Here is a 27,987-nt window from a genome sequence, read left to right as displayed (position 1 = left end):
AAACTCTTCCTAGGCCTTGCAGGACCCGTAGCGATTCAGAAGGGCGGGAGCCTGAGAAGAAAGGGCGGGGAGCCAGAGCGCCGAAGGAGGTAACATCCGGGATCCTCGCCACTCTGGGGGGCGGGGCAAGAGGAAAGGGGTGGGACTCGTTCCCGGGAACCGAACCTGGAAGTCCCCGCAGCAGTGAGGCTGGAGCTGGAGCTGTGGCCGCCCGTCAGGCCACCGCGTCTTGTCGCTTCCCGGCGCTGCGCAGGGCTTCTCCCGGCGGCGCTGCTGGGCTGGCTGCGAGGCACAGGTGAGGAAATGGCGGGAGGCTGGTTGCCGGGCCCTTTGTGCGGTCTGAGCAGCTCACGGTCTGACCAGTCCTCCGTCTCTCATCCCGCGTCCCGCCGGCGGAGGCCCGGCCGACACCGCGACACCGTCGTTCTCCCCGCTGCGCGTCTGCGCCTGCCCACGCTGGGTAGCGGAACCGGCGTCGCTGTGGGGACATCCTCGCTGGGCCGGGCCGACCGCTCTGAGGGTGGGGCCTTCCCGAACCCGGTACCGCTCCTGCTCGCTCGGCTCGCGCAGGCGGGCGGCAGGAGGCCTGCTTTCCTCCTCCTCCTCCTCCCGCGGCTTCTGCGCCGAGAGGCGTCGACCCGGATCCGGGGTTTTGGGAGAAGGATCTTTGTGGGAGACAGGCGAATTTATCCTAGAGGGAATAACATGGGGAGAGGAGAAAGATCTGTCCTGTAGTCCATGGGGATGATACATTGGCCAAGGGCATGCGATGCTCAAAGGAAAATGAGCTTGAAAAAAAGTGTAGTATATTAATCTAAAAACATTGGGGATGGTTGTAAGACTGCATGATAAATTAAACCAAAAATATCTATTTTAACTAAATCGTTATCATTCAACAGGCTCTAACAGAATATTGTAGTCGTTAAGAGTATATTTATATTTTACTTCTTAAAATCCACATGTATCAAGAAAGGACTTTGGCTTCCAGGAATGTTTTAGTGGATGAAATTCTGACTCCTTCTTAAACAGGTGACCTGTGCCCTCGAGTTAGGGAGCATTGTGCTAAGGAATATGTGAAGCCACAAAACAAACATGGTAAATTTTACGAGGGGAACAATAAAGCAACTTTTGTATTAAAATAATCATGAATATGGTATGGAGTAGAAGCCAAAATTTGTGTGGAGTATTGGTTAAAAAAAATTTTTTTTTTAATTTCTTCCTAGACACTCTGCCCTCAGGTTGGTGGGGGTGTTCTGTTCAGTACCATATCTGCCCTTGAGATACTTAATAGGAAAAGTTTGAGAAATGCAAGGGTGTCTTGCCTTATTTCGCTATGAACCATAGCTAGAATGATGGGTATCAGAGCCCAAAGCAGTTTGCAGTATTTTTTAATCTGTACAATTGCTCGAAAATGTTTTCTGAGCTAAATAAATACATCAAAAGTAAATTTTATGTGATACCCAACTTAATGTGGTACTTATTGTAGAAAGACCAACCTGAAAATGTAGCCTTTAACACAATCTAGAAGTAATCAGAAAGGGGGCTATAAATTCTTTATGATAACATTTAGTCCCAGCCGAGCAAGGTGGCTCATGCCTGTAAATCCTAGCACTTTTGGAGCCTGAGATGAGAGAATCGCTTGAGGCCAGACTGAGCAAGAGTAAGACTGCCTCTCTAAGAAAAACAGAAAAATTAGCGGAGCCTTGCCTGTAGTCCCAGCAGGAGAACTGCCTCCCAGGAGCACAGGAGTTTGAGGTTGCAGTGAGCTATGATGATGTCACTGCACTACAGTCTGGGTGACAGTGAACCCTATCTAAATAAATAAATAACGTTCTCTAAATTAACAAACATACATGCATACATAACATTTGGCCCTGAGGGTTCACTTAAAAAGCCAGATTTCTGGATCTTTGATAAAAATGAGATCTGGCAATAAATACTAGGTCCACATCAGTTGCCTGCTCCCTTCAGACTATCGTGCTGTCATTTTTGCCACAGTTCCTCAACCACTTTTTATTGCATCACACTTGACTTGATCTACTCATTTACATGACCAGTATGATACAGGTATTTGAATTTGTGGACCCAGTTTTTGTAGTATTATTTCTTTTCATTTGTTTTGCACTCTCACAGATAATGTCAGCTTTGACTTCATTTTTAAAATAATAAACTGCAAATTTGTTTGACTTCTTGGGATGAAAAGTAGCATTTTAAAATAAATTATTAAGAGACTTTGGAAAGATATTAAGATGTGTAAATTCAAGAAAAATGTGGGAATCCTTAGAAATACCATATCATTAGTGCTGTTAGAAGATGCTATACATGTTGTAGTTCTGATGAATGTGAAACAGAAAAAAGTGCTATTATCTAATGTGTTTTACTAGCATTTACTGATTTTGTATTCTAAATTAAGTCAAGAAACAGAGAAATGGACAATGTATAAAATATCCACAACCAATTTAAAATGTGGCTGTGCTTTTATTAGTATTGTGATCTCTTCAACTTCTTTCCCAAATTTTAATTTATAGAGGTATAATATGCAAGTTTAGTTATATTAAATTCTTTGGAGTGGTGTGCTTTAAGAGCACTAGATAGGTCAGGTCAACCCAAAGAAGTATTAACTGTTTTTTTGTTTATTTGTTAATCTGGATTTACAACACTTGATTATTCAGTAATAGATTAACTGATGACCAGGCTTTGACCTCCCTTGCTACCCAACTGCCTTCTAAACCACTGATAATGGAGCTTAAGCTTTGAGGAGGCAGATGATGGCATTTGGAGAGAGAAGAAATTAAGTTGCTGTATATGTCTGTGTATCTCAAATTGCTTTCTAAAATCAAATATAAAATTTGTAGGGCTAAGTATCATTTTTGTGTAATGAATACTATTGCTGCTCTCCACTCTATAGATAATAGAGTTAAATAAATGCTTATTTGTTTATATAACTTCCGAAATATATTTCAACTAGCCAATTTTTAACTTTCATATTTTTATGAGATTTTTAGCATATAAATTAATGCCAATAAAATTCACTATTTTAAAGTATCCAGTGCAGTGGTTTTTAGTATATTCACTGAGTTGTACAACCACCACCACTAATTTCAGAACATTTTCATCATCTAAAAAGAAATCCCTTACCCATTAGCAGTCACTTCCTAGTCTTCCCTCCTTCCAGCCTCTGACAGCCACTTAATGGTTTTTATTTCTGTGGATTCAACTATTGTGGATATTTCATATAAGTGGAATCATTATATAATATGTGACTTTTTATGACTGGCTTTTTTCATTTGGCATGTTTTCAAAATTTGTTTATGTTGTAGCATATATCAGTACTTCATCCCTTTTTATTGGCAAATAGTAATCCCTTGTGTATATATAAATATATATACACCATATTTTTAATTCATTCATCAGCTGGACATTTGGGTTGTTTCCACTTTTTGACTATTAGGAATAATATTTATAAGAACATTTGTATACAAGTTTATGGATACATGTTTTCATTTCTCTTGGGTTTGTAGTGGAATTCCTGGGTCCTGTGCTAGCTATGTTCCCTTTTGAGGGACTGCCAGACTATTTTCCAAAGGGGCTGTATCCTTTTACATTCCCACCAGCAGTGTATTAGGGTTCCAATTTCTCTAAAGCTTCATCAACACTAAATATTATTTTTCTTTTGATTGTAGCCATACTAGTGGATGTGAAGTAGTATCTCATTGTGGTTTTGATTTGCATTTCCCTGATGAGTAATAATGTTCATCATCTTTTTATGTGTTAATGGCCATTTGATAATCTTTGGAAAAATACCTTTATGTTCCTTAGCCATTTGTATATTTTCTTTGGAGAAATGTCTGTTCAAATCCTTTGCCTATTTTTTAGTCGGGTTATCATTTTAATATTGAGTTGTACATGTTCTAGAATATATAATATTCTAGATATAAGTCTCTTATATGTGTGATTTGCGAATATTTTCTCTATTACATGGGTTGTCTTCACTTTCTTGGTGGTGTCCTTTGAATCATAAGTTTTAAATTTTGATAAAGTACAGTTGTTTTTTTTTTATTGTGTCACTTGTGCCTTCATTCTATGTTCCAACACCAGCTGGCTGTCCTACAATTCAATTTAATTCTTACAGTAACTACCCAGAGTTAGTATCAGATCCCACAAGTTAAAGAGCAAGGCATCCAACAAGACTGCCCTTAATTCAGACACCAACTGCAAGTTGTGTTCCCAGACTACCCACACTTCTGTCTTGGCAACTACAAATTCACAGCTTCCCATAACCCCCTCAAGATTAATAATTCACTAGAATGACTCACATAACTCACTTACTGGAAGTGCTATCCTTTTGATTAAAGTTGTATTATAAAGGATACAACTCATGAACAGCCAAATGGAAGAGACACATAGGGCAAGGTCCAGGGGCAAATCTAGGCACATCACCTTTCTAGCACATCAGTTTGTTAACCAATGAGGAAGCTCCATTGAGCATCAGTGAACAGAATTTTTGCATGGAGTTTCATTACATGGGCATGATTGATTAAGTCCAAGCCCCCATCCCTTCCTAGGATGTTGGTCTAGCCAGTTTATTCCTCTAATCACATAGTTGGTCTTTCTGGTGACTAGCCTCTATCCTGAACCTATCTAGGGTCCTACAGTGAGTCACCTCAGTAGCATAACAATCACTTAGGAAATTCCAAGGGTTTTTGAAACTCTACCCAGGAACCCTGTACAAAGACCAGATATTCTTTATTCTCCTAATGTCACCTAGCCGATTTTAAGAATCTCATGCTCCACCCACTGAACTAGCCGGGCTACATAGCCAATTTTAATTTGTATATCAGCACTCTATGACAAAAAAGAGAAATCACTCTAGGTATTTTAAAATGTAGGGAATTGGTTGTCCTGATGTTCCAAAGGCACAAAAGAGACACTGAGTAATAAATTCAGGAAGCTACCTACTTCCCTACCCCACCCCTCACTCCCCAGCCCCAACCCACCCCCAGGGTTGTGAGAACAAAGGGGAAAGGGTGGGGGTTACTAGACCTAGCTTGGGACATGCTGCCATTCTGTTTTCCATCTCTCACTTTAAAAATTTGACCCTGACACATTTACACAAGCAAGTAGAGAGGTGCCCTGGCTATTAATAATGTGACCTTCTTTTCCACTGTTTCATATTGCACCTTGGAAAGTATAGTCACAGAACCATATGAAAATTAAGTAGTTCTGCTGCAGAAATATTGAAAGCGTATGTCTTCATGGTTGTCATTAATATGATAATATGCATAGGGAAGATTAGGTAGATATAGCTATGAATAAGTAACTAACTTCATTTCTTATAATAGAGATTACAAGGATTACATTTAGGGATTACCTCTCAAGACATCCTTCCTAGATTTAAAAGTTCATTTTGCTGCTTGCTCTCGAAAAGATACTTGAATACCTAATATTAAATATATAAGAAAAATTTACAAAGAAATTGTTCTCTGATGACAGTTTTACTTTTCTTTGTAACTTTTTTTCTAATTATATTTCCATTACTTACATATGTATATATTTTTTTTCTCATTACAGAATTTATCTTAAAGGCTTACATTAAGTTTTTCATTATACATGTTGAGGTTTTATTTTCAAAATAAACATGTTCTAGGAAAGAAAAACCCATCTTACGTAATTCTTAGGCAAATGGTTTAGGAAATCACCTTTGATACTATTTAATTTTCATTAAGTATGTATTTATTACTAATTACTTAAAAGCAGTACAAAGAGGGAAGGAAAAAAAAAGACCTGATCCTTATTCTCAAAGGAACTAATGATGTACTAGACATGGTAACAATGAATAATACAAGGAAAGAGAATTTTGAGTTTTGGATTGGAACCTTTCAGTTCCCACCCCCCCCCCCCCTTGAGCCTTTGTGCAGGAAAGCAGGTGTAGTAGAATAACCTAGTGTTAAATGTCATTTCAATGTTATTTATCTAATAAATATAACTAATAAGGAATAGGCAGATTGAAGTACCACCTGAGACTGTTTTTGTAAAAGCTAAGGGAGAGGCTAGCAATATCTGATGCAATGTTAAGATCAAATAAGATAAAAATTTTTTACTAGAATTGATAGTTAAGATGTCAGTCTTTGAGAAGCATATTAATCTTCTCAGAGTTCTTTGGATTGAAAGATAGAGGTGAAAGCCAAATTGAAAAGAGGAGAAGAATAAATACAAAAGGCATCCACTGTACCAGGAGTTTCAGCATATGCTGTATTCAGTAAATATAAATACATCCCTAATGACTAATGTGATCATTACGTCTCTGATACCACCTAAGGCCTATTACTGCACTAACATAAGCAAATTTATACTAGCTTTTTATTTGGAATATTGACACTAATATTTCTAACACAGTTCAAATCACTGTCCCCCCTTAGTCACATTCAAAATGTCAGACTCTCCATCTTCCCATGCACTTATCCCCACACCATTATGTCTTCCCTCTGAGACCCAGTCTTTCATTGCTCCCATATCTACCATTTGGGACTTTACATCTCTATCAGATGGGAACTTCCTCAGTTTACTTATCCCTCACTCAAATCTCTATCTTCACTATACCCTTTACCCTCATTGAAGGGTGAAGAAGGTATCTCCATGTTAGTAGGCCAGTTTCAACCTGGATGCTCTAAGCTCATTGTTTGACTTTTGGGACTCTCACTCCCTCAGTTATGCCCTATCTCCACTGTGTCTTCAGCTCTCCAAATTGAATCTTTCAAAGTCAGTGTTCTCTCATTGAAAAAAAGTAAAGAAGTTTTTCTCTAGGTCCCATACTCTCTCTTACCTTTCCTTCATAGTTTATTTATAACTATGCTTCTACAAGAGTAGTCTACCTGTGAAGTCTCCTGCTCATTGCATACCCTCCCTATTTCACTGTAATCATGATACTATTTGTACCTTTCCACTGCAATTGCTTTTCCTAGTCACTCCTGTTCACTAATTCCAAAGGTTGTTTTCCAACCCTTATTTACTTGATCTCCAATTATTGGACATCACCAGCCATTCACTCTTTGAAATTCTCTTCCTTGTGGTCCATGATACTACTCTCTCCTGGTTTTCTTTAACTCTGTTGCCTCCTTTTCTGTCACGTTAAAGGGCCCTTCCTTCCTTAACTCTTAATTGTTAATATTCACCAGGATTCCATCCCTAGAATTCCTCACAATATATAAACATGCTCAAGTAGATTTTATTTTCAAAACTTCTTTTACCCTGTATTCCTCTTTAAGCTGTTGTCTCAATCTGTCAGCATGTCTTTATGGCTATGCCAGTACCTTTAGACAATTCCTTTTCTGGAATATAAAGACACAGAACAGGATTTCAGAAACCTCTTCCTAGAATGCCTCCCCCAAATTTACTAGTTTTTTAGTTTGCCTTTTCTGCACAAGTCTTTCTGGGTTATGAGACAGCATTATTTTATTCTCCCTTACTCATAGTAATTTTCTACTATGGCACTTAATTACAGTTTGCATTTTAATTCTACCTCTCCAAAAGAATGTGACTTCCCCTAAGAGCAGGAAAACAAAAATTTTTTGGTCTTTTTAATGGATCATTAATTTCCTTCATATCCTACACATTGTATGTATTCAATAAATACTAGTTGAGGTTTTTTGTTGGTTGTGTTTTTGTTTGTTTTTTGTTTTTGTTTTTTGCCACGGATGGGCAGAAGCCCAGTGCACTATAATAGTATAGGACAGATAGAGAGACCTGGATAAACGGCTCTACTACAATGAGAATCTTAGTGGACTAATGAAGTAGTAACAGTTGTGGTTGCTCCATTGGGAGGGTAGAGAAGGATATTGTTGCCAGATGGCTAGTTCTAGTAGTTTTAGAGATAATGGAAGGAAGAAATTGAGGGTAGTTACAGATGACCTAAACTATAAGCAAGCACAGTTGATAGCATATTAATCAGGATATGCTCAACTACAGGTAGCAGAAAATCTAAAAATGGCTTGAACGATAAAGATACCTTTATGACATAATAGGAAACTTGTAAGTAGGAGAGTTTCAGGTATCTTGATGATATCAGGGGCCCAGGTTCCTTCTGTTTTTTCTGTTCTGTTGTCTTTATATGTCGCTGTGTCCTCTTAAACTGGCTCCCCTCAAGATCTCAATATGGCTGTCACCACTCCAGGCTCACTTGCAAATGAAAATGTCTCAAGGCAGAAAAGGGAACATTCCTTTTTAAGAGCCTGAACCCCCTTTTAAGAATGAAGAAAATCTCAAAAGTATTCCTAGCAGACTTATCATACTGGTCAGAGTCATGATTCATGCTCAATTGCCTGTACTAGTCATGTGGCAAGGGAAACGAGAACAGCATTATTGGACCTGGATTCAGCATCAGCAGCATCACCTGGAAACGTGATAAGTATACATGCTTAGGCCTCACCCCAAACCTACTGAATTATGAAAGAAACGTGGAAGGGGTGGGGTGTGGAGGGGAGGGATGTGCCGGTGGTGATCCATCAGTCTGTGTTTTAACTAGTACTGCCGATACAGAGTTTGATAATCACTGACTTAGAGCAGTCAAGATTCAACCCTTGGGGCTAGGGAAAGGGCAGGAGACCAAGAAGGGGGAGGAATGAATGTTGGATAGGCAGCCAAGGCTACACAGTTCTTCAGGGAGTGAGATCTTTCTTAGTGTCAGCTACTAGTGCTGCCTTCCCTTCCTCTCCCTTTTATTCTTCTCTATACCTCAAAACACCACACTGACCTACCTGCTTAATCTCTGAAGCAACACAGCATACCACAAAAATGTGACTCCTTAGTTGTTGCTCTGATTATCATACCACTGTGCCTATAGTCTGGCTTAATTGTTTACTTTCAAGAATTCTGAGTTTTCTTAGATTATGAAAATATATACAAAACAAAAAAACTTTGAAAAAACTTAAGATATTACCAGTAGTCATTTCTAGGAGGTCAGATGTGGGTTTTTTTCTTTCATTTTCTGCCTTTTCTAATTTTTCTTCAGGACTTTTTATATTGATTTTGTACAAAGAGAGAAATTTAATGAGCTTAAGAGATATTTTTAAACTAAAAGTTCATAACTCATATTAATAAGCATAGATTAATAAATAATTGTTTCTGTAATTTTATTGTGCCCATCTAATTGTAGTAACATTTTGCCTTTTTGACAGGTTTCCTAAAAGACAGAAAAAAATGGAGGAATCTGTAAACCAAATGCAACCACTGAATGAGAAGCAGATAGCCAATTCTGAAGATGGATATGTATGGCAAGTCACTGACATGAATCGACTACACCGGTTCTTGTGTTTTGGTTCCGAAGGTGGGACTTACTATATCAAAGAACAGAAGTTGGGCCTTGAAAATGCTGAAGCTTTAATTAGATTGATTGAAGATGGCAGAGGATGTGAAGTGATACAGGAAATAAAGTCGTTTAGTCAAGAAGGCAGAACCGCAAAGCAAGAACCTATGCTCTTTGCACTTGCCATTTGTTCCCAGTGCTCTGACATAAGCACAAAACAAGCAGCATTTAAAGCTGTTTCTGAAGTTTGTCGCATTCCTACCCATCTCTTTACTTTTATCCAGTTTAAGAAAGATCTGAAAGAAAGCATGAAATGTGGCATGTGGGGTCGTGCTCTCCGGAAGGCTATAGCAGACTGGTACAATGAGAAAGGTGGCATGGCCCTTGCTCTGGCAGTTACAAAATATAAACAAAGAAATGGCTGGTCTCACAAAGATCTATTAAGATTGTCACACCTTAAACCTTCCAGTGAAGGTAAGCATAAGATCTTCATTGGGTGAGGGATGGTGAGGGTTTTCCAAAAATAGCAAATTTTTATTTGACAGATAATTATGTAATATTTTCTAGAAATAGCCTTTCATTCTCAAAATATACATTGATTGTCGAATTCAAATATGTTTGATGCCAACCTGGAATTAAACACCTACCACAGGCAATCCAGACATTAATAATTAAGAATCGAATGACAGATTTACAGGTTAATATTCTAAATCTTAAAACATCACCATGCTAACTAGAACATTCATCCAGGTGATTGTGGACTGTGAAAGCAGCATGGACAAGATAGCAAAACAGCTCCTTGTCTGTGGGTGGCAGGTGGCCAAGCTGTACGTAGTGCTCCCCCCTTATTTTTTTCCCCTCCCTGTCTTCATAGGACATATGTTCCATGGAACCTAAAGGCTACCTGAAATAGTGATGAACTTAATTCAGGATGTTAATTGTCTCCAGTCAGCCGGGGCACATGGTAACTTGGGGTAGTTTTTCTATATCTGCGGGAAGAGACTTTTGTGAAGTTACTTGGATCTATAATAGTAATAATTACTAGTCCTTAAGGAAAACTCTTAGGCAGATATAATTTGAAGTATAGACTTCCACAAAAATCAGCATGTCCAAAATTTGACATTTTTTTCCAGAAATAAAACTTGAAAAGATAGCCACTCAAACTGGTAGGTTCAGATTTCAATTCTGTGTCCTTAAGCCAAATAACCTGTTTTTGTACCTGCATCTATTTAAAAAGGCACAAAAAGAATAACCTTTCAACTATTGTGACTGAATATGATAATGTATATTTAAAAACTTAGCACAAAGTTCCTAACATGTAGAAGTACACTGTTGGTTCCCTCCCACTCCTCTTCCAAGTACGAGTCCTGCCCTTCAAAAGAAATCTCTGTAGGAGAAGCTGAGGCAGAAGGATTACTTGAACTCAGGAGTTCAAAAGAAACCACTGTAGGAGAGGCCGAGGCAGAAGGATTGCTTGAACTCAGGAGTTCAAAAGAAATCACTGTAGGAGAGGCTGAGGCAGAAGGATTGCTTGAACTCAGGAGTTCAAGACCAGCCTGAGCAAGAGAGAGAATCCTGTCTTTACTAAGAATAGAAAAATTAGCTAGGTGTCATGGTACACACCTGTAGTCCCAGCTGCTCAAGAGGCTGAGGCAGGAGGATCACTTGAGCCTAGGAATTCAAGGTTGCAGTGAACTATGATGACACCACTGCACTGTACCTGGGGCTACACAGTGAGACTCTGCCTCAAAAAAAATTAAAAAAAAAAAGGAAAGAAAAAAATCACTATATATGATATGTTTTGTTTTTTTTACTGGTGAGAAATATACCTTTATTCATATTCTTAATTAGACAAACTTTCTATTAAAGTTATTTAACATTTTTTTTATGTTTATTTGCTGTATGCCCAAACAGTTTGATATGTCTAATAGTACTAATGCTACCTAACATGATTTTATTTTTTGTTTTTTGGGTTTGCCTTTTTAAAAATTTTATTTATTACAGATATATAATATTTCTATATCTTTATAGGGTATGTGTAATGTTTTGATACAGGCATACTATGTGAATTAATCAAATCACGGTGATTGCAGAATCCATCCTCTCAGATGTTTATCATTTCTTTGGGTTAGGAACATTCCAGTTCCACTCTTTTAGTTGTTTTAAAGTATATTCTAACTTATTGTTGATTATCATCATTTTGTTATACTATCAAATATTATTCATTCTATCTAACTATATTTTTGTACCCATTAATCATCCCCACTTTATCCCCCCTCCTGGCTACTCTTCCCAGCCTTTGGTAACCATCATTGTACTCTCAATCTCCATGAAATCAATTGTTTTTAATATTTAGCTCCCTCCACATGAATGAAAACATGCAAGATTTGTCTTTCTGTGCTTATTTCACTTACCATAGGGTTCTCCAGTTCCATCCATGTTGTTGGAAATGGCAGGATTTCATTCTTTTTTGTGACTATATATATGCTGTTGTGTATATGTACCACAATTTCTTTAGCCACTCATCTGTGCATGGACACTTAGGTTGATTCCAAATCTTGGCTATTCTGAATAGTGCTGCAATAAACATGGGAGTGCAGATATCTTTTCCATATACTGAATCTCCGTCCTTTGGGTATATACCCAGCATTGGGATTGCTGGGTCATATGGTAGTTCTAGTTTTAGTTTAAAGGAACCTCCATACTGTGTATGAATACACTATAATTTATAGTAAGAGACAACAGTTAAGTAGATTCTAGTTTTTTATACATTATAAAACTACTACAATGGAAAAACATGCATAGAATAAATTTTTTTATAATGGCTAAAACCACAAACAATATATGAAAAGTGATCACTTTCCCCACACTTGAATACTAACTGTTGTCACTGTTTTTAAATCTCTGCCAATAGAATAGGCGACAAATTACATCTTATTCTATAAATTTACATTTTTGGGCAAAAACTCATCTTTTCACATGTTTACCAATTTTTTGTGTGTGAATTATTGTATTGCTCCTTATCCACTTAGTTATTGTTTTTAAAAATATTGATTATGGTCATTACTCATTTAACAAATATTTATTTTTTTTTTAAGCTATCATCATAAGTTGTAAACAAATATTTATTGAATACCTACTATAGATGGAAAATATACAAATTTAGAATTCATATTATAGGAGTTAATAATTTATTATATGCAATACATGCATTTTTCCTTTTTTTTGTCTTTTAGTTTTTTTGGTGGGGAGGTTGTTTCTGGCACACTGAAGTTTGGAATTTTACTGTAATCAAATTACTCTATGTCTTCATAGGTTTCTGTTTTGTGTTAGGTTTATAAAAGCTGTTTCTAACCTAAAGTCATAAAAATACTTACCTATGGTTTTTTCCTTACATATTCATAATTAAGAAACATTATTTTTCACCTACAAATCTTTGATCCATTATAAGAAATATATACACATCCAGCTTGTTTGTTTGTTAAGACATTACTCCCAGTTCTAATTGGACAAATTAGTTTCTGAACTTAAGAAAGTTATCATCTGTGCTTTGTTTTCTTGGTTTATAAAATGAGGAATTAGCAGATGCTCCCTAAACTTACTCTCATACATAGGATTCTTTAATTCCAAATTGTTGAGAGCAGAACTCATACTCGAAACTTTGTTAATAATAGCAATGGGCCTGGCGCGGTGGCTCACACCTGTAATCCTAGCTCTCTGGGAGGCCACGGCAGGCGGATTGCTCAAGGTCAGGAGTTCAAAACCAGCCTAAGCAAGACCGAGACCCCGTCTCTACTATAAATAGAAAGAAATTCATTGGCCAACTAATATATACAAAAAATTAGCCGGGCATGGTGGCGAATGCCTGTAGTCCCAGCTACTTGGGAGGCTGAGGCAGGAGGATCGCTTGAGCCCAGGAGTTTGAGGTTGCTGTGAGCTAGGCTAACGCCATGGCACTCACTCTAGCCTGGGCAACAAAGTGAGACTCTATCTCAAAAAAAAAAATAGCAATGTCATGTTGGACATATAGAATCCCTTGGTTTCTCAGAGTGAACATAATTTTGAAACAAACTCCAAATAAGCTATAGAATAAGTAATATTTTAATGCCTTAACTGAAATGTATATTTATAACAGATAAAACAAGTCAAAATATGATTCAGTTAATCTCGTATTATTGTGCGACTACTATGTGGCCAGCACAGTTATAAACTGGGTAGAATAAAACTGCTTTAAGGAATTTTTATTTTCATTGGAAAGAAAATCATCTTTTGTACCAAAATTTGGAAGATAGCAAGAGTCATAATACTTTAGAAGTTCCTGCATGTTAATGTTAACTTTTGATCAGATTATTTAAATTAGAGTTCAAAAATAACCATAGGCTCAATCTGGCTTAGATAATGTATTTCATTTGACCTACAGTATTTCAGGGGAAAAAATTAATTTTTTGTCAGTATTTTTAAAAACCACAAGACATAAAAATCCATATTCTGGCTTTTCTTGAAAATACATTTTTTTGGCAGCACTAAGCCAATACTTGGCTAAAACACTTGCCAAGGCATACTCTCTTCAGTTCATCACAGTGCTGACAACTCTCTACTATATCACCATGGCTTGTTTCATTTTTTTATTTTCACTTGCCTTTCCCTCATAAACATTTGAATTTGATAATTCAACCCACACCTTTTACAGAGTTGGAAAGGAAGACCTACTTCTTGACAGTGTAGATAAGAACCCAGATTTTCTCAACTCCAATCCAAAGTTCTTCTTCTGTTAGAAGAAATTGCAGAAGAAATGAACAAATTACTACTTTCCTTTTTAAAAAAAATTTGGCTTATACTACTCAGCTACTAAAACACAATTAAAAAGGACCTATCTACCCATCCATTTCCACTTATCTCTGCTGTTCGTAAATGTATATTTATGCAACAACAATAAAGGATGAGTGAATATCTCAATTGAGATAGCTCTGTACTGTTGTGAGTAGTTCTGACATTGTAAACCTGATACAGGCACTGTCTACCAAAGTTTTTAATGCTAGTATCTCAAGAAAAGAAAAAAGCCTCTAATTAAATTACTTAGGATACAGGAAGGCTTTCCCCCCACAAAGTCTCACATTTAGACTGGAATAATGGAATAGACTGTAATAATGGAATAAGCAAAATTGGAATAATGGAATAGACTGTAATAATGGAATAAGCAAAATTAATTAACTCTCCCATTTACTTAAATTTGTTTGTTATATCATAGAAAACAGCATCCTAGTTTAAGGGTGTTAACTCCTGTGTATCTAGTTATGCTTATCCATATGATACATTCTTAGGAAATATGTTCTGTTTTTTACTTGGTAACTCTACATGCTTTTTCAATTCTTTTATCTTGTTGAAGGACTTGCAGTTGTAACCAAATATATTACAAAGGGCTGGAAAGAAGTCCATGAATTGTATAAGGAAAAAGCACTTTCTGTGGAGACTGAAAAATTATTAAAGTATCTTGAGGCTGTAGAGAAAGTGAAGCGCACAAAAGATGAACTGGAAGTCATTCATCTGATAGAAGAACATAGATTGGTTAGAGAACATCTTCTAACAAATCACTTAAAGTCTAAAGAGGTAAATTATTATATGTTACAACGTGATTAAACATGAGTTATTATAAATGTTAAAAGGATAAATTTTGGGTAACTATACTTTAAGAGAGAGAAATTAATTAAAATATATCTTAAAACTGATGTTTATTTAAAACACCTAACATGATGCCCTAATGTAGTTAGCATTCATAAATGTTAGTTCTGCTTCAGACAGTATGCTGCCTTGTTAATTAAAAAAAAAAAAATCATCTACGTATTTCCTTCCTAAAATAGACTTCACTTCCTTATTCTAGTAAAGAATAACTTAGCTTATTTGAAAAGCCTTTGACCAATTAAGATAAATTTTCATTCGGAAAGTTACTCTGAACCTCAGATGAAAGCCTTATAGATATATTATATTGTTATTGATGTAGTTATGTTATACTGATTCATTTCCCCTTAATTCCTGATATTTCTATCAACATTATTGCAATAGGTATGGAAGGCTTTGTTACAAGAAATGCCTCTTACTGCATTACTAAGGAATTTAGGAAAAATGACTGCAAATTCAGTGCTTGAACCAGGAAATTCGGAAGTATCATTAGTCTGTGAAAAACTGTGTAATGAAAAACTGTTAAAAAAGGTAAGCATTATCAGTGCCCTTTGTTAGCTACTACTGCTAACTGGAAAAATTTAGCTCCTAAATTTTGGAAATACAATCAGTGCATATTTTAGATGTTCTGAGACTTTTATTATACCAAATTGCATTTTGACTCTTAAATCTAAGTTTAATACATCCTCATTTTTCTCCTTTTCTATGAAATGTATTTATTAACTACAATAACATAAAAATCTAATGACACATAATTACTATTTTTTACTGAAATTTTGCATTTACTTTTTCTTTGTCTGTTTCTAGGCTCGTATACATCCATTTCATGTTTTAATTGCATTAGAAACTTACAAGACAGGTCATGGGCTCAGAGGAAAACTGAAGTGGCGCCCTGATGAAGAAATTTTGAAAGCATTGGATGCTGCTTTTTATAAAACATTTAAGGTGATGGTTTGATTTTTGTTTTAAAACAAATGACTCAGTGCATAATATCTTTTGTAAAAATACATTTTAAAAGTAGCATCAATGGTTTAATCATTTTTTATGGTTTACTCTTTGTTTGGATACTCTTTGTTTTTCTTTAGTTCATGTGAGGTGGGCATATAATTAACATTGTAAGTTTATGAGTAAAGTATTTTTTCTTACCCTTCAGATCCCTTTGATAATTTTAAAATTACTAAATTTAAAAATTTGCATTCCCATGGGGTCCTTTAACTTGGTATTTGTCCTCTATTTTTCCCATTAATTGGTAGATGGATCTCATCAATCTTGATAGGAAGTGAGTTTTTAGGGAGGGCAATCTCACTTCAGAGACATAAGTTAAAATTTTTGGTTTTAAAAGTTTCTTGTTGGCCGGGCGCGGTGGCTCACGCCTGTAATCCTAGCACTCTGGGAGGCCGAGGCCGGCGGATTGCTCGAGGTCAGGAGTTCAAAACCAGCCTGAGCAAGACCCTGTCTCTACCAAAACATAGAAAGAAATTAATTGACTAACTAAAAATATATGTACAAAAAAAATTAGCCGGGCATGGTGGCGCATGCCTGTAGTCCCAGCTACTAGGGAGGCTGAGGCAGTAGGATCGCTGAGCCCAGGAGATTGAGGTTGCTGTGAGCCAGGCTGACGCCATGGCACTCACTCTAGCCTGGGCAAGAAAGTGAGACTCTGTCTCAAAAAAAAAAAAAAAAAAGTTTCTTGCTTTTACAGATATCTTAAGAGTAAAAAATATTAAAAAAAAAAAAAGTTTCTTGCTGTACAAGAAAATACTAGCAGGCCGGGCGCGGTGGCTCACGCCTGTAATCCTAGCTCTCTGGGAGGCCGAGGCGGGTGGATTGCTCGAGGTCAGGAGTTCAAAACCAGCCTGAGCAAGAGCGAGACCCCGTCTCTACTATAAATAGAAAGAAACTAATTGGCCAACTAATATATATAGAAAAAATTAGCCGGGCATGGTGGCTCATGCCTGTAGTCCCAGCTACTTGGGAGGCTGAGACAGAAGGATCCCTTGAGCCCAGGAGTTTGAGGTTGCTGTGAGCTAGGCTGACGCCATGGCACTCACTCTAGCCTAGGCAACAAAGCGAAACTCTGTCTCAAAAAAAAAAAAAAAAAAAAAAAAAAAAAAAAGAAAATACTAGCAACCAAATTCTGCAGCAAATTAAAAGGATTATCTACCATGTCCAAGTGATATTTATCCCTCGCATGCAAGGATGATTCAACATATGAAAACAAATCAATGTAATACATCACAGTAGAATGACAGGACAAAAACCACAAGATCATCTCAATGGATACAGAAAAAGCATTTGACAAAATTCAGCATCCTTTCATGATAAAAAAAAAAACCTCAATAAACTAGGAATAGAAGTGAACTTTCTCAACATATGATAAAGTCATAGAATAAATAATAAAACAAAAACCCATCATATATTCAATAGTGCAAGATTGACAGCTTTTCCCCTAAGATAGGGAACAAGACAAGGCCACTCACCTTTTCCATTTAGATTCTACATAGTAATGGAAGTTCTAGCAATTTGGCAAGAAAATGAAATAATAAAACATCCAAATTTGAAAAGAAGAAGTAAAATTATTTCTGACCTCAGATATTGTGATCTCGTATGTAGAAAACTCTAAAGAATGCACAAAAAAGCTATTAGAGTTAATGAATTCAGCAAAGTTGCAGAATATAAAACCAACACATAAAAATCAATTGTATTTCTATATACTAGCAATGAACAATCCAAAAAGGAAATTTACAAAACATTTCCATTTGTAACAGCATCAAAAAGAATAAAAGACAAATTTAACTAAGAAGCTGCAAGATTTATACACTGAAAATTATTAAAAATGTTACTGAAATTAAAGAAGACATAAATAAATGGAAAGACATCCATGTTCATAATATCCAGAATATAAAGAACTACAGTTCAACAGCAAAAATACAACCCAATTTAAAACTGGGCAAAGTACTTGAATAGATATTTTCCCAAAGATACACCAATGAGTTATAGCACATAGAAAATGCTCAACATCATTAATCATCAGAGAAATGCAAATGAAAACCACAAGGAGATACCACTTCACGCCTAGTTGGATAGCTAATAACAAAAAAGCAGAAAATTACAAATATTGAGAAGGATGTGGAGAAATTAGAACCCTAATGTATTGCTGATGGGAATGTATAATGGTACCTCCCATCTGGAAAACAGTTTGGTAGTTTTCAAAATAGTTAAATATAGAATTACCGTACCATCCAGAAAACAGGTATTCACAGATACTTTTGTATACCATTGTTCATTATAGCCTAATTCATAATAGCCAAAAGGTAGAAACAACCCAAGGGTCCATCAACAGATGAATGGATAAACTAAATGTGGCATAGACATACAATGGAATATTATTCACCTTTACAAAAGAATGAAATTTGGGCTGGGTGCGGTGGCTCACGCCTGTAATCCTAGCACTCTGGGAGGCCGAGGCGGGCAGATTGCTCAAGGTCAGGAGTTCAAAACCAGCCTGAGCAAGAGCGAGACCCCGTCTCTACTATAAGTAGAAATAAATTAATTGGCCAACTAATACATATAGAAAAAATTAGCCGGACATGGTGGCACATGCCTGTAGTCCCAGCTACTTGGGAGGCTGAGGCAGAAGGATCGCTTGAGCCCAGGAGTTTGAGGTTGCTGTGAGTTAGGCTGATGCCACGCACTCACTCTAGCCTGGGCAACAAAGCGAGACTCTGTCTCAAAAAAAAAGAATGAAATTTGATACAAGCTACACCATGAATAAACCTTGAAAACATTATGCTAAGTGGAATAAGCCAGATATAAGAGGACAAGTATTATATGATTCCATTATATGAGGTATATAGAATAGGCAAATTTATAAATACAGAAAGTGGAATAGAAGTTACCAGAGACTAGGTAGAGGTGTAAATGGGGAGTTACTACTTTTGGTACAAGTTTCTATTTAGGATAATGAAAGAGTTCTGTAAATAGATAGAGGTGATAGTTACCCAACATTGTGAATGTACTTAACACCACACAACTGTACACTTCAAATGGTTAAAAAGGTGAATTTTATGTTACTTATATTTTACCACAATAAAAAAAATTCTTGCTCAAAATTCTCATTTTAGTTCAATGAGAAAAGATTAAAAAAATAGGATGGTGGCCGGGCGCTGTGGCTCACGCCTGTAATCCTAGCTCTTGGGAGGCCGAGGCGGGCGGATTGCTCAAGGTCAGGAGTTCAAAACCAGCCTGAGCAAGAGCGAGACCCCGTCTCTACTATAAATAGAAAGAAATTAATTGGCCAACTGATATATATATAAAAATTAGCCGGGCATGGTGGCGCATGCCTGTAGTCCCAGCTACTCGGGAGGCTGAGGCAGAAGGATCGCTTGAGCCCAGGAGTTTGAGGTTGCTGTGAGCTAGGCTGACGCCACGGCACTCACTCTAGCCTGGACAACAAAGTGAGACTCTGTCTCAAAAAAAAAAAAAAAAAAAAAATAGGATGGTTATTTCTTTAAATAAAATTATTGAATTCATTATATTATTTCCTTTGCTTTGCCTATAGTAAGAGCTAAGCATTTTTAAATAGTTGTCAGTTAACTGGTGTATCAAAAAATCAGAAGGTCTTTTTACCTTAGTCTTTTGAATGTAAGATAAGTAAATATGAGTTGTTAGAAATTTAATCTACTTATAATTTCTATGGTTGCTTTTAATGAAAATTGTTTTATTTTGTTTTCTCTTTAGACAGTTGAGCCAACTGGAAAGCGTTTCTTACTAGCTGTTGATGTCAGTGCTTCCATGAATCAAAGAGTTTTAGGTAGTGTACTCAACGCTAGTACGGTTGCCGCAGCCATGTGCATGGTGAGAACACCTAAGACAATTTTGCCACTCTAAAAAATGTTTACTATGGAGCAAAACTATAAAGTTGGATACGATTAAGAAATATATATTCAAAAAAAGTATATATTCACCTATTTTTGTCATTTTAGCTTATTTAGCACTTTTTAAATTTTGTATCTAAAGATAATTTTGTAAAGCCAACTTTTAAGTGTATTGGAAAAGCATGTCTAAAGAATAGTCAGAATAGAAATTTTAATTTTTACAACAAAAGATTAAATATTAATGGTATTTTTTAGAAAGCAGATAATGCTTAGAAAACTTATCTAATGATAGAAAAGTTAAAAGATCAGAGAACTAAACAGTATAATGGCACACACTTACAGTCCCACCTAGTCTGGAGACTGAGGTGGGAGGAGGATCACTTGAGCCCAGGAGTTAAAGACTAGCCTGGGAAACATAGTGAGACCTGGTCTCAAAAGAAAAAAAAAAATCAGAGAACTAATAATAAGAGTCAGGAGATTGTAGATCTACCCTGACTCTGTTGTGGAATAGCAAGCAGATGAATAAGTAAACTTTTTAGCTTCTTTTTTAGCTTTTCTGTGCCTTTCTTTTTTTTTTTTTTTCCAAGACATATAAAAGTAAAATTTATTTTATCCTTTAGAAGGACAGGGGGTGGCTTTATTTATTTAGTAAAATAAGAATATATACTCTGTTTGCTTCAAAGGATTATTGTGAAACCCAGCTTCTTTGTAAGAGTTTGTGAAAATACTTTGAAAGCTATAGTACTGTTACTATATAGTTCTAAAACACAGTAATACACATTAGAAATAATAAACATCACAGTGTTTCTTTTAAAGATGTATAAACTTCAATATATGGTATTTATCCCAATTTGCTGAAAATTACTACCATTGAATTTTTCAGGTTGTCACACGAACAGAAAAAGATTCTTATATAGTTGCTTTTTCAGATGAAATGGTACAATGTCCACTGACTACAGATATGACCTTACAACAGGTTTTAATGGCTATGAATCAGGTAAGAAACTGTTTTAAGTTTTCTTAAATTAGTAAGTTTACTTAACATGTATTGTATGATTTCATATTGATGTCATGCATGGTACTAATTTATAAGAACAAATTGTTTTATCTTGATTTTCTCATGAGAAGCACAAAAACCAAAAAATATATACAAGCCTTGGGAAGTCCTATGTATTGGTGCTAAACAAAACAATAATGTAAAATATAGTATTTTTAAGTGTTTATTCTTATTCATGTTTTTTTCTGAGTAAGATCCCAGCAGGTGGGACTGATTGCTCTCTTCCAATGATCTGGGCTCAGAAGACAAACACAGCTGCAGACGTCTTCATTGTATTCACTGATAATGAGACCTTTGCTGGAAGTGTCCATCCTGCTGTTGCTCTGAGGGAGTATCGAAAGGTAAAACTAATTCTAATATGGTTTCTTACCCATGTAATACTCAATTCTCATTTACCATGTTTTTCAAAAAATGTTACTAATGGGCCAGGTGTGGTGGCTCTTCTAAAGCTCACATATTCTTCTGGCCTTAAAAGATTGACTCAAAAAAACACTGACTTTGTAATAAAAAGCTTTAGGAGAGATACTAAAGCGTTTTTTGGGGTTTTTTTGAGACAGAGTCTGTTTGTTGCCCAGGCTAGAGTGAGTGCCATGGCGTCAGCCTAGCTCACAGCAACCTCAAACTCCTGGGCTCAAGCAATCCTCCTGCCTCAGCCTCCCAAGTAGCTGGGACTACAGGCATGCGCCACCATGCCCGGCTAATTTTTTCTATATATATTAGTTGGCCAATTAATTTCTTTCTATTTATAGTAAACACGAGGTCTCACTCTTGCTCAGGCTGGTTTCGAACTCCTGATCTCGAGCAGGAGGCCCGCCTCGGCCTCCCAGAGTGCTAGGATTACAGGCATGAGCCACTGCGCCCGGCCCTAAAGTGTTTTAATTTTGGAGGTTTGCTTTTCCTTATATATAAGTTTTTAATATATATTTTGGGTCTTTTTCTTACAGAAAATGGATATTCCAGCTAAATTGATTGTTTGTGGAATGACATCAAATGGTTTTACCATTGCAGACCCAGATGATAGAGGCATGTTGGATATGTGTGGCTTTGATACTGGAGCTCTGGATGTAATTCGAAATTTCACATTAGATGTGATTTAACCATAAGCACCAGCATGATCTTAGAGGTCCATTGCCATCAGTGATCTTGCTAAAAATATGCAGCTACTTCCCAGCTAATCTCAATCTAAAGATGATGGTATAGTATGTGTATAATGGAAAGTTACGTACCAAAAAAAAAAAAAGAAGAAGTAGAAGCAGAAGAAGAGCCCAAAGTTCTGTCTACTAAACTAGCTCTTGGGAAATAGCTTCAGGATAATGTAGATTCCTCTATCTAATGGAGAATTTTTTGTTAATAGACAATGTAAACTAGTTTTGCTTTGATGAATAATACATTTGTATTTAAAAGAGGTGAGAGCCAAAAGTGTAATTCCATATCATGTCACTTGTTTGAGAAGTGCTTACATTTTCTTAAATGTTTTCATTGGGAAAGACAGCTTTGATAATGCCCAAATACTCTGAAATGCACTAGACCATGTACTGTGATGGAATATGAAACTCATCTGTAAATTTTATACTAGGGTAAAAAAAACTAAGACATTTGATTACATTATGAATGAGTTTTACAAATTCCTTTCAGAGTTTTCTAAGATCACATAAATAACAGCTTTCTTATTCAATGAAAAGATACTTTCATTTCTAATGTTTTATTTGTACTTGTAGAATATGTTACCATTAACCAGAAATATAATGGCAGCCCCTAAGAAGAGACTATTTGTGTTGGTTGAGGAATTCTATGTTTTACTTTTTTGTTTTGTTGTATTTTATCTCAGTGAGTGAGGGTTTTGACTTGACAGTGATTTATAGCCAGATAGTCACACATTCCTGTTTTTCATACTCTTAAATGAAAATAACACAAATGTTTTAAGCATTTAAGTCTCTCATTCTAATATTGAAATTAACAATTAAGGTATTAACTATAACTAGATTAGCTGTTTCCTTTTAAAATAAAAATTGTTTCAATTACTCTTAACTATTTTTTTAGTCAATTGTAAAAAAGGGATTTTAGATATTTTCTAATTGTAAACATGTCAATGGCCTCCTATCTCTTTTGTTCATGATTCATTTCGTGGCAAAACGTTCTTTTGACAGTATAAAGAAATAAAGCAATCTAGGCCCTTCAGGTTTGAAAGGCAATTTCTGAGTATCGTATTACCAATTAACCATCTGTAGGACATTTTTTCTCAATTTTATTTATGTGTTAAACTTTTTTCATCATTACACTAAAGTGCATTATTTTCTTGAGCAAGTATCCTTTTTTCCTTATGAAGTTTAACATTAATCTGTTGAAATGCCATTACCTTTGCTCATAATTATATTACGTCTAAGATAGCTCACACTTAAAACTTCAGTTGTATGTATTGTTCTTTAAATATTAATTAAAGATTTAATAAGGGTTTATAAAGTCCTTCTTGCTGTTATGTGAAAAGTCAAACTTTAGTTAATGTAAATTACAGCCTTTTAGGTGCTTGGGTGTTAGAGGTTTTATGTTTTTTGGGAAAGGGGGACTTTAGTAGTGTGAGGATTTGTGTATTGTTTCATGGGAAATTTGGGCTGCGGGAGTAAGAAAATTTTCCATTCAAATTTATTTGACATATTAATGCTGGCTTTGATATGTACCCATTCCATCAAGGCAACTGGTAGCAGATTTTAACAGACATGTTTTTGGCCAGCAAAGCTCATGGCACCCCTCTTTCCCACAAATATGTATTTCGTCTGATGTTACTGTTTTTAACCTCTGTCAAGCATTAGATTTAACATGTCAGCTACTTTTGATACATTAATATATTATGTTCAGATTGAATTTAAAGAACCTAATTACATTCTTTAAATAAACCCAAGATCTTCTGAAATTAAAAATTATGACATCTAATTTTATTCCTAATATAAATGTTGAATATAGGATAAAAATTTATTTCCTTCAGCTACGTACTCTTTCAATAGTGCTTTTAGACAAATATATCTAAGTGTTAATACTTTCGTATTAACCCCATATTCTCTATTAACCAGTGGATGCTGTGAGAAGATATATCACTTTACCAAGGTCAAACAGCAACTAACAAAGGTCGGCGTCCAGGATGGTTCTTCACCTGCCTCAGTCTTTTCCACATTTAAAAACAAACAAAAACCCAAACCCCAAATCACCCCCCTTCCATCAGGAAAATAAGATTAGATATGACCTTTTTGAAGTATGGAGGGAAGGTCTAATGAAATAGATTAGGATAACATTTAGGAAAGAAAGAAAGAAAACAAAGAAATGAAAACTGAAAGAAACCACCACTGAAGGTAACTTTATTTCCAAATGATGAACATTAGAGCTGGAAGAAACCTTAGAAATGTAAAAACTAACATTTTAATTTTGGTTTGAGAGCTGAGGTCCAAGACAGTATGATTCTGAAATACCATGACGTAGAAATCTTGGTCTCTTCATTCCCATTCCAGTATTTATTTCCCCTCAACATGGGAACACACTGACTCAGAAAAGTAAGGTATAAAAGAGAATATGTCAAGACTTTTCTTTATAGCTATTAGGAAGTAATGTATATACATGATTTTTTTTTAGGAGTACAAAAAGATCGTGAACATGTATAATTTTGTTAATTCATAGCAATCCTCAAGCACAATTAATGTTTTAATAACCTGCATTGCTATATAACTTAGTCCTATTAAAAAAACAAAAACTTTACCTCATTATGAATAAAATATACTTAAGTGATAAACAAGTTTTTTATTTTCTGAATTACTTTTAGGATTATTGTTACCTTAATATTTGAGGAAATACTGCTTTTTAAAGCATTCTTAAGTAAATAAACTTTATTTCCTATATCTTATGTAAATATTTCCAGGATAAGACAGCAACTAATCATATAACCTCACCCTTTCTTCTTAGTTAAAATTTCTTGGAAATTGCATTTATTAAAACATTTAGTTTAGTAACTTTTATGAGAATATTAGTAAGGCAAATGCTAGTGAATGGAATTTAGCGTTACCCCTTTCGAACCTCTTTTGCTGTATCTAACTTATTGTGTGACTGTAGACAACCAGTTTAACCTAAGTGATTCGATTTTGCTGTCTTTAAAAAGTAACATTATCTGATGCTTGAATCATAGAAGAATCAATGACAGTATTCACATAAAAATTGAAACTGGGAAGAGAGCTTGCAATACAAGTTAGAACTTTATTTTTTTTATTTTTTTACTTAGAAACGTTCTTGTTAATAGGATATGTTTTGCAAGATAAAATGTTTTAGAAAAAAATAGCTCAATAGGCCCAATACATTTTTAAAACATTCCTGTTCAGAGTGGGAAAATGTAGAAGAAAATTTTTTACAGTTGAATTATTGACTAACATGTCACTATTCTCTGATAAAGGGGAAAAAACATATTCCAAGTCTAAGATCTTGAATAGACATAGAAAAACTCGTATTCTAAATGAGGAGATGCTATTAGCAAACATTTGCTTAATCTTTTAAAATAAGTAAATCTACAGATGATAAAATATTTTATCAGGGTTTCTTTTCCCTCATTTTCTAGATTTTGTAAAAACAGTATTAAAATTACTTTGGAAAGATAAGGCAGAATTCCCTGGCTGACAATTAAGTGAGAAACATCTTGAAAAGCACAATAAAGTTAAAACAAAACAGTAATTAAAGGCTAGATCATTGTAATCTTTTGTTGGACTTACTTTAATTTGATCTAAAGGTATTATAGCCACAAATGCAAATTTCTTGGTAAGTGATGCCCTTACAATAAGTATCAAAATTCTAGTCTTGCATATATCACAGGTTTGCTGTGATTTGTTAAGACAATATCCCCTCTAAAAAATGTATAGCCTCAACGTAAACATGCACAAGATTTAGAAAAAACGATAGGTCAAAAAATGACAGGTTAAGCTATGAGCTTAGTTATATTTACTGTGTGGATTTTATTGTTTCCCAGATACCTACTCCCTAATCTCTTATTTGTTGGAAGATTACTTTTATACCTCTTTTTTTTTTCTTTTAAAATTCCTTTCTTCTGACATTTCTGTCCTCTTTTTTTTCTAGTCTTGCTCTAGCCAGGTAATAAAATGAACAACAGGAAAGTCACCCACATTTAGGTTTGGGATGAATCTTCTACAGACTGCTTTTTGTTTCATACAGATGTAAGATATTTTTTCAAATTAATGGGCAAGTTTCTTAGAACAATAATTGGGTTGATATATTCTCTCCCCAAATCAAGTTATATACTTTTTGTATTAGTTGTTTGCAGAAATTTTGTGGCTTTTGATTAAGATCAATTATTCAGCCACTGTTTGCAATTATAGATGTATCTAGCTGTATTGAAAAGAGAATTGCTCTACTATTAAGCACTCTTAAAAAAATAATTAACTGCATACTCTTTCAGAAAATAGCATGTCCCAATGCTTATATTTCCATAATTATAAGTGCCACTGTCAAAATCTTTGGTTTACTAAATAGTTCACTGAACATATGTAGATACATGCTTTGTAGCATTAAAAACCTTGTAAATAACTTGTATTGACATTCAGTATTTTTTCATTGGTATATTTTTTATTTGCTTTTTTGAAAATTATGAAGTTAAAAAATTCTAAGGTAATGTTTTTCATGTAGAAAAACTAATAACATAAGCATACTATCTGAATAAAATTGTAATAAATGGCACATTTTCTTAAACTCTGAAAATACCAAGTTATATTGGAAAGTGGCAGAAAGAAACAAACCGGAAGAGAATGTTACGAAATTCTGTTGCTGAAATTAAGGTGATTATTGTCAGTGAGAATGAATTTGTAAATACAATGAAAATATACAAAAGTTAACTATTTCTGATCCTAAAGATTTTTCCCTTTGCTTCTATTTACTTAGCCCTGCCATGTATCATGTTGATTTTATGAATATAGTGAATTTCGATTTTAAAATGTTTAAATTTGTACACTTTTAGAAATTATCAGAATCTGTGCTTGAACAAAGGAAATAGTAAATTTCTACATTTCTGCTGGTTTCACTTAATGAATAGGGATTGTTAAGGAGAGTGAACCTTGCTGTTTTATATAGATCATTACCACGTATAATTTAATATATCAATACAAATATTGCATTGAAACTTCCATTTAAATTAGACTTTATTTGCAACGTAAACTATTTAGAATCCATACATAGCCAAATTAAACTAAAATCATTATATAATTTATGGATAGTAACCAAGTAATTATGGATAGAGAAAATGTTTTTGTTACAATATTATTTTAAATATGGACTTCATATATTTGGTACCGTGTGACTAGATTTAACTTTCGTAATGTATCTGGGTGATACTTTCTTCCTTTTATTGCCACCTTCTGATAATAAAGAAATTATCCAATGGGGTGAGATATGTGAACTCATCTTCTAAAAAGTAAAAATTTGCTGGGGGTGGGGAGGTAAAGAGGAGAGTGTTATAATCTAGTTCTGAGCTGTCCATTTCCTTTGTATAAAGGCTTTGATTTTCAAAATTGACCATTTGATGAGTATTTAAATTACACAGAATAAAGTCTGCATAGAATAAATTTAAGTACTCAAGAGCCTTAAAGTGAAAAAATGAACTTTTTGACTGCCTTAAAATATGACTTGCTCCTCCAATTCAGGCATACTAGTTACTTTCCTTGGGGTCTGTTTATTAATTAATGCCTTAATAGTGTTCTAATGTTTCTGAAATACAGAAAGAACTCAAAAGGTCTTTTAGAGCTTTTAATTTTACATAATGAATGGGAATTTAACTACTAAGTTTTAAAACCTGATTGTATCTTGGTAATTTAAAAGCCCATTAACAGTATAATCTGGGTACACTGATGTGTTATACATACATGACTGTTAAGATTTTGTGGTCGTTTAAGGTTTTTTTTTATCATTTTGTATAACAAATTATCCAAGAAGCTGGACTTTATGACAATAATATGACCTCTAAGGACCAAGATGCATATTTAATGCTATGAGGACAAATGCAGTTGTACAGTTCCAAAAATGATTAATTTTTAAAGGGAATT

The 27,987-nt window shown here is 35.1% G+C and overlaps 1 protein-coding gene across 2 annotated transcripts; it reads left to right on the top strand.

Annotated features, from left to right (window-relative positions):
- Nucleotides 1-4: 4 nt before the first annotated feature.
- RO60 (Ro60, Y RNA binding protein) lies at nt 5-27,510 on the top strand. Of its 2 annotated transcripts, none has more exons than XM_012772400.2 (9): nt 5-89; nt 9,174-9,775; nt 14,688-14,908; nt 15,362-15,508; nt 15,785-15,922; nt 19,718-19,834; nt 20,738-20,851; nt 21,106-21,252; nt 21,856-27,510. In XM_012772400.2, exons 2-9 carry the CDS (start codon nt 9,196-9,198, stop codon nt 22,006-22,008), a joined length of 1,617 nt encoding a protein of 538 aa, XP_012627854.1. In that variant the 5' UTR covers nt 5-89; nt 9,174-9,195; the 3' UTR covers nt 22,009-27,510. The 2 variants fall into 2 exon arrangements, with proteins under 2 accessions (XP_012627854.1, XP_012627853.1); XM_012772399.3 differs by lacking the exon at nt 5-89 and adding an exon at nt 138-295.
- The last annotated feature ends 477 nt before the right edge of the window (nt 27,511-27,987 follow it).

Source organism: Microcebus murinus, chromosome 23 (genome assembly GCF_040939455.1).
Source record: "Microcebus murinus isolate Inina chromosome 23, M.murinus_Inina_mat1.0, whole genome shotgun sequence".
NCBI classification, from domain to species: Eukaryota; Metazoa; Chordata; class Mammalia; order Primates; family Cheirogaleidae; genus Microcebus; species Microcebus murinus.
Note: the sequence above shows the minus strand (reverse complement) of the source record. Positions and strands in the feature narration are given on the sequence as shown.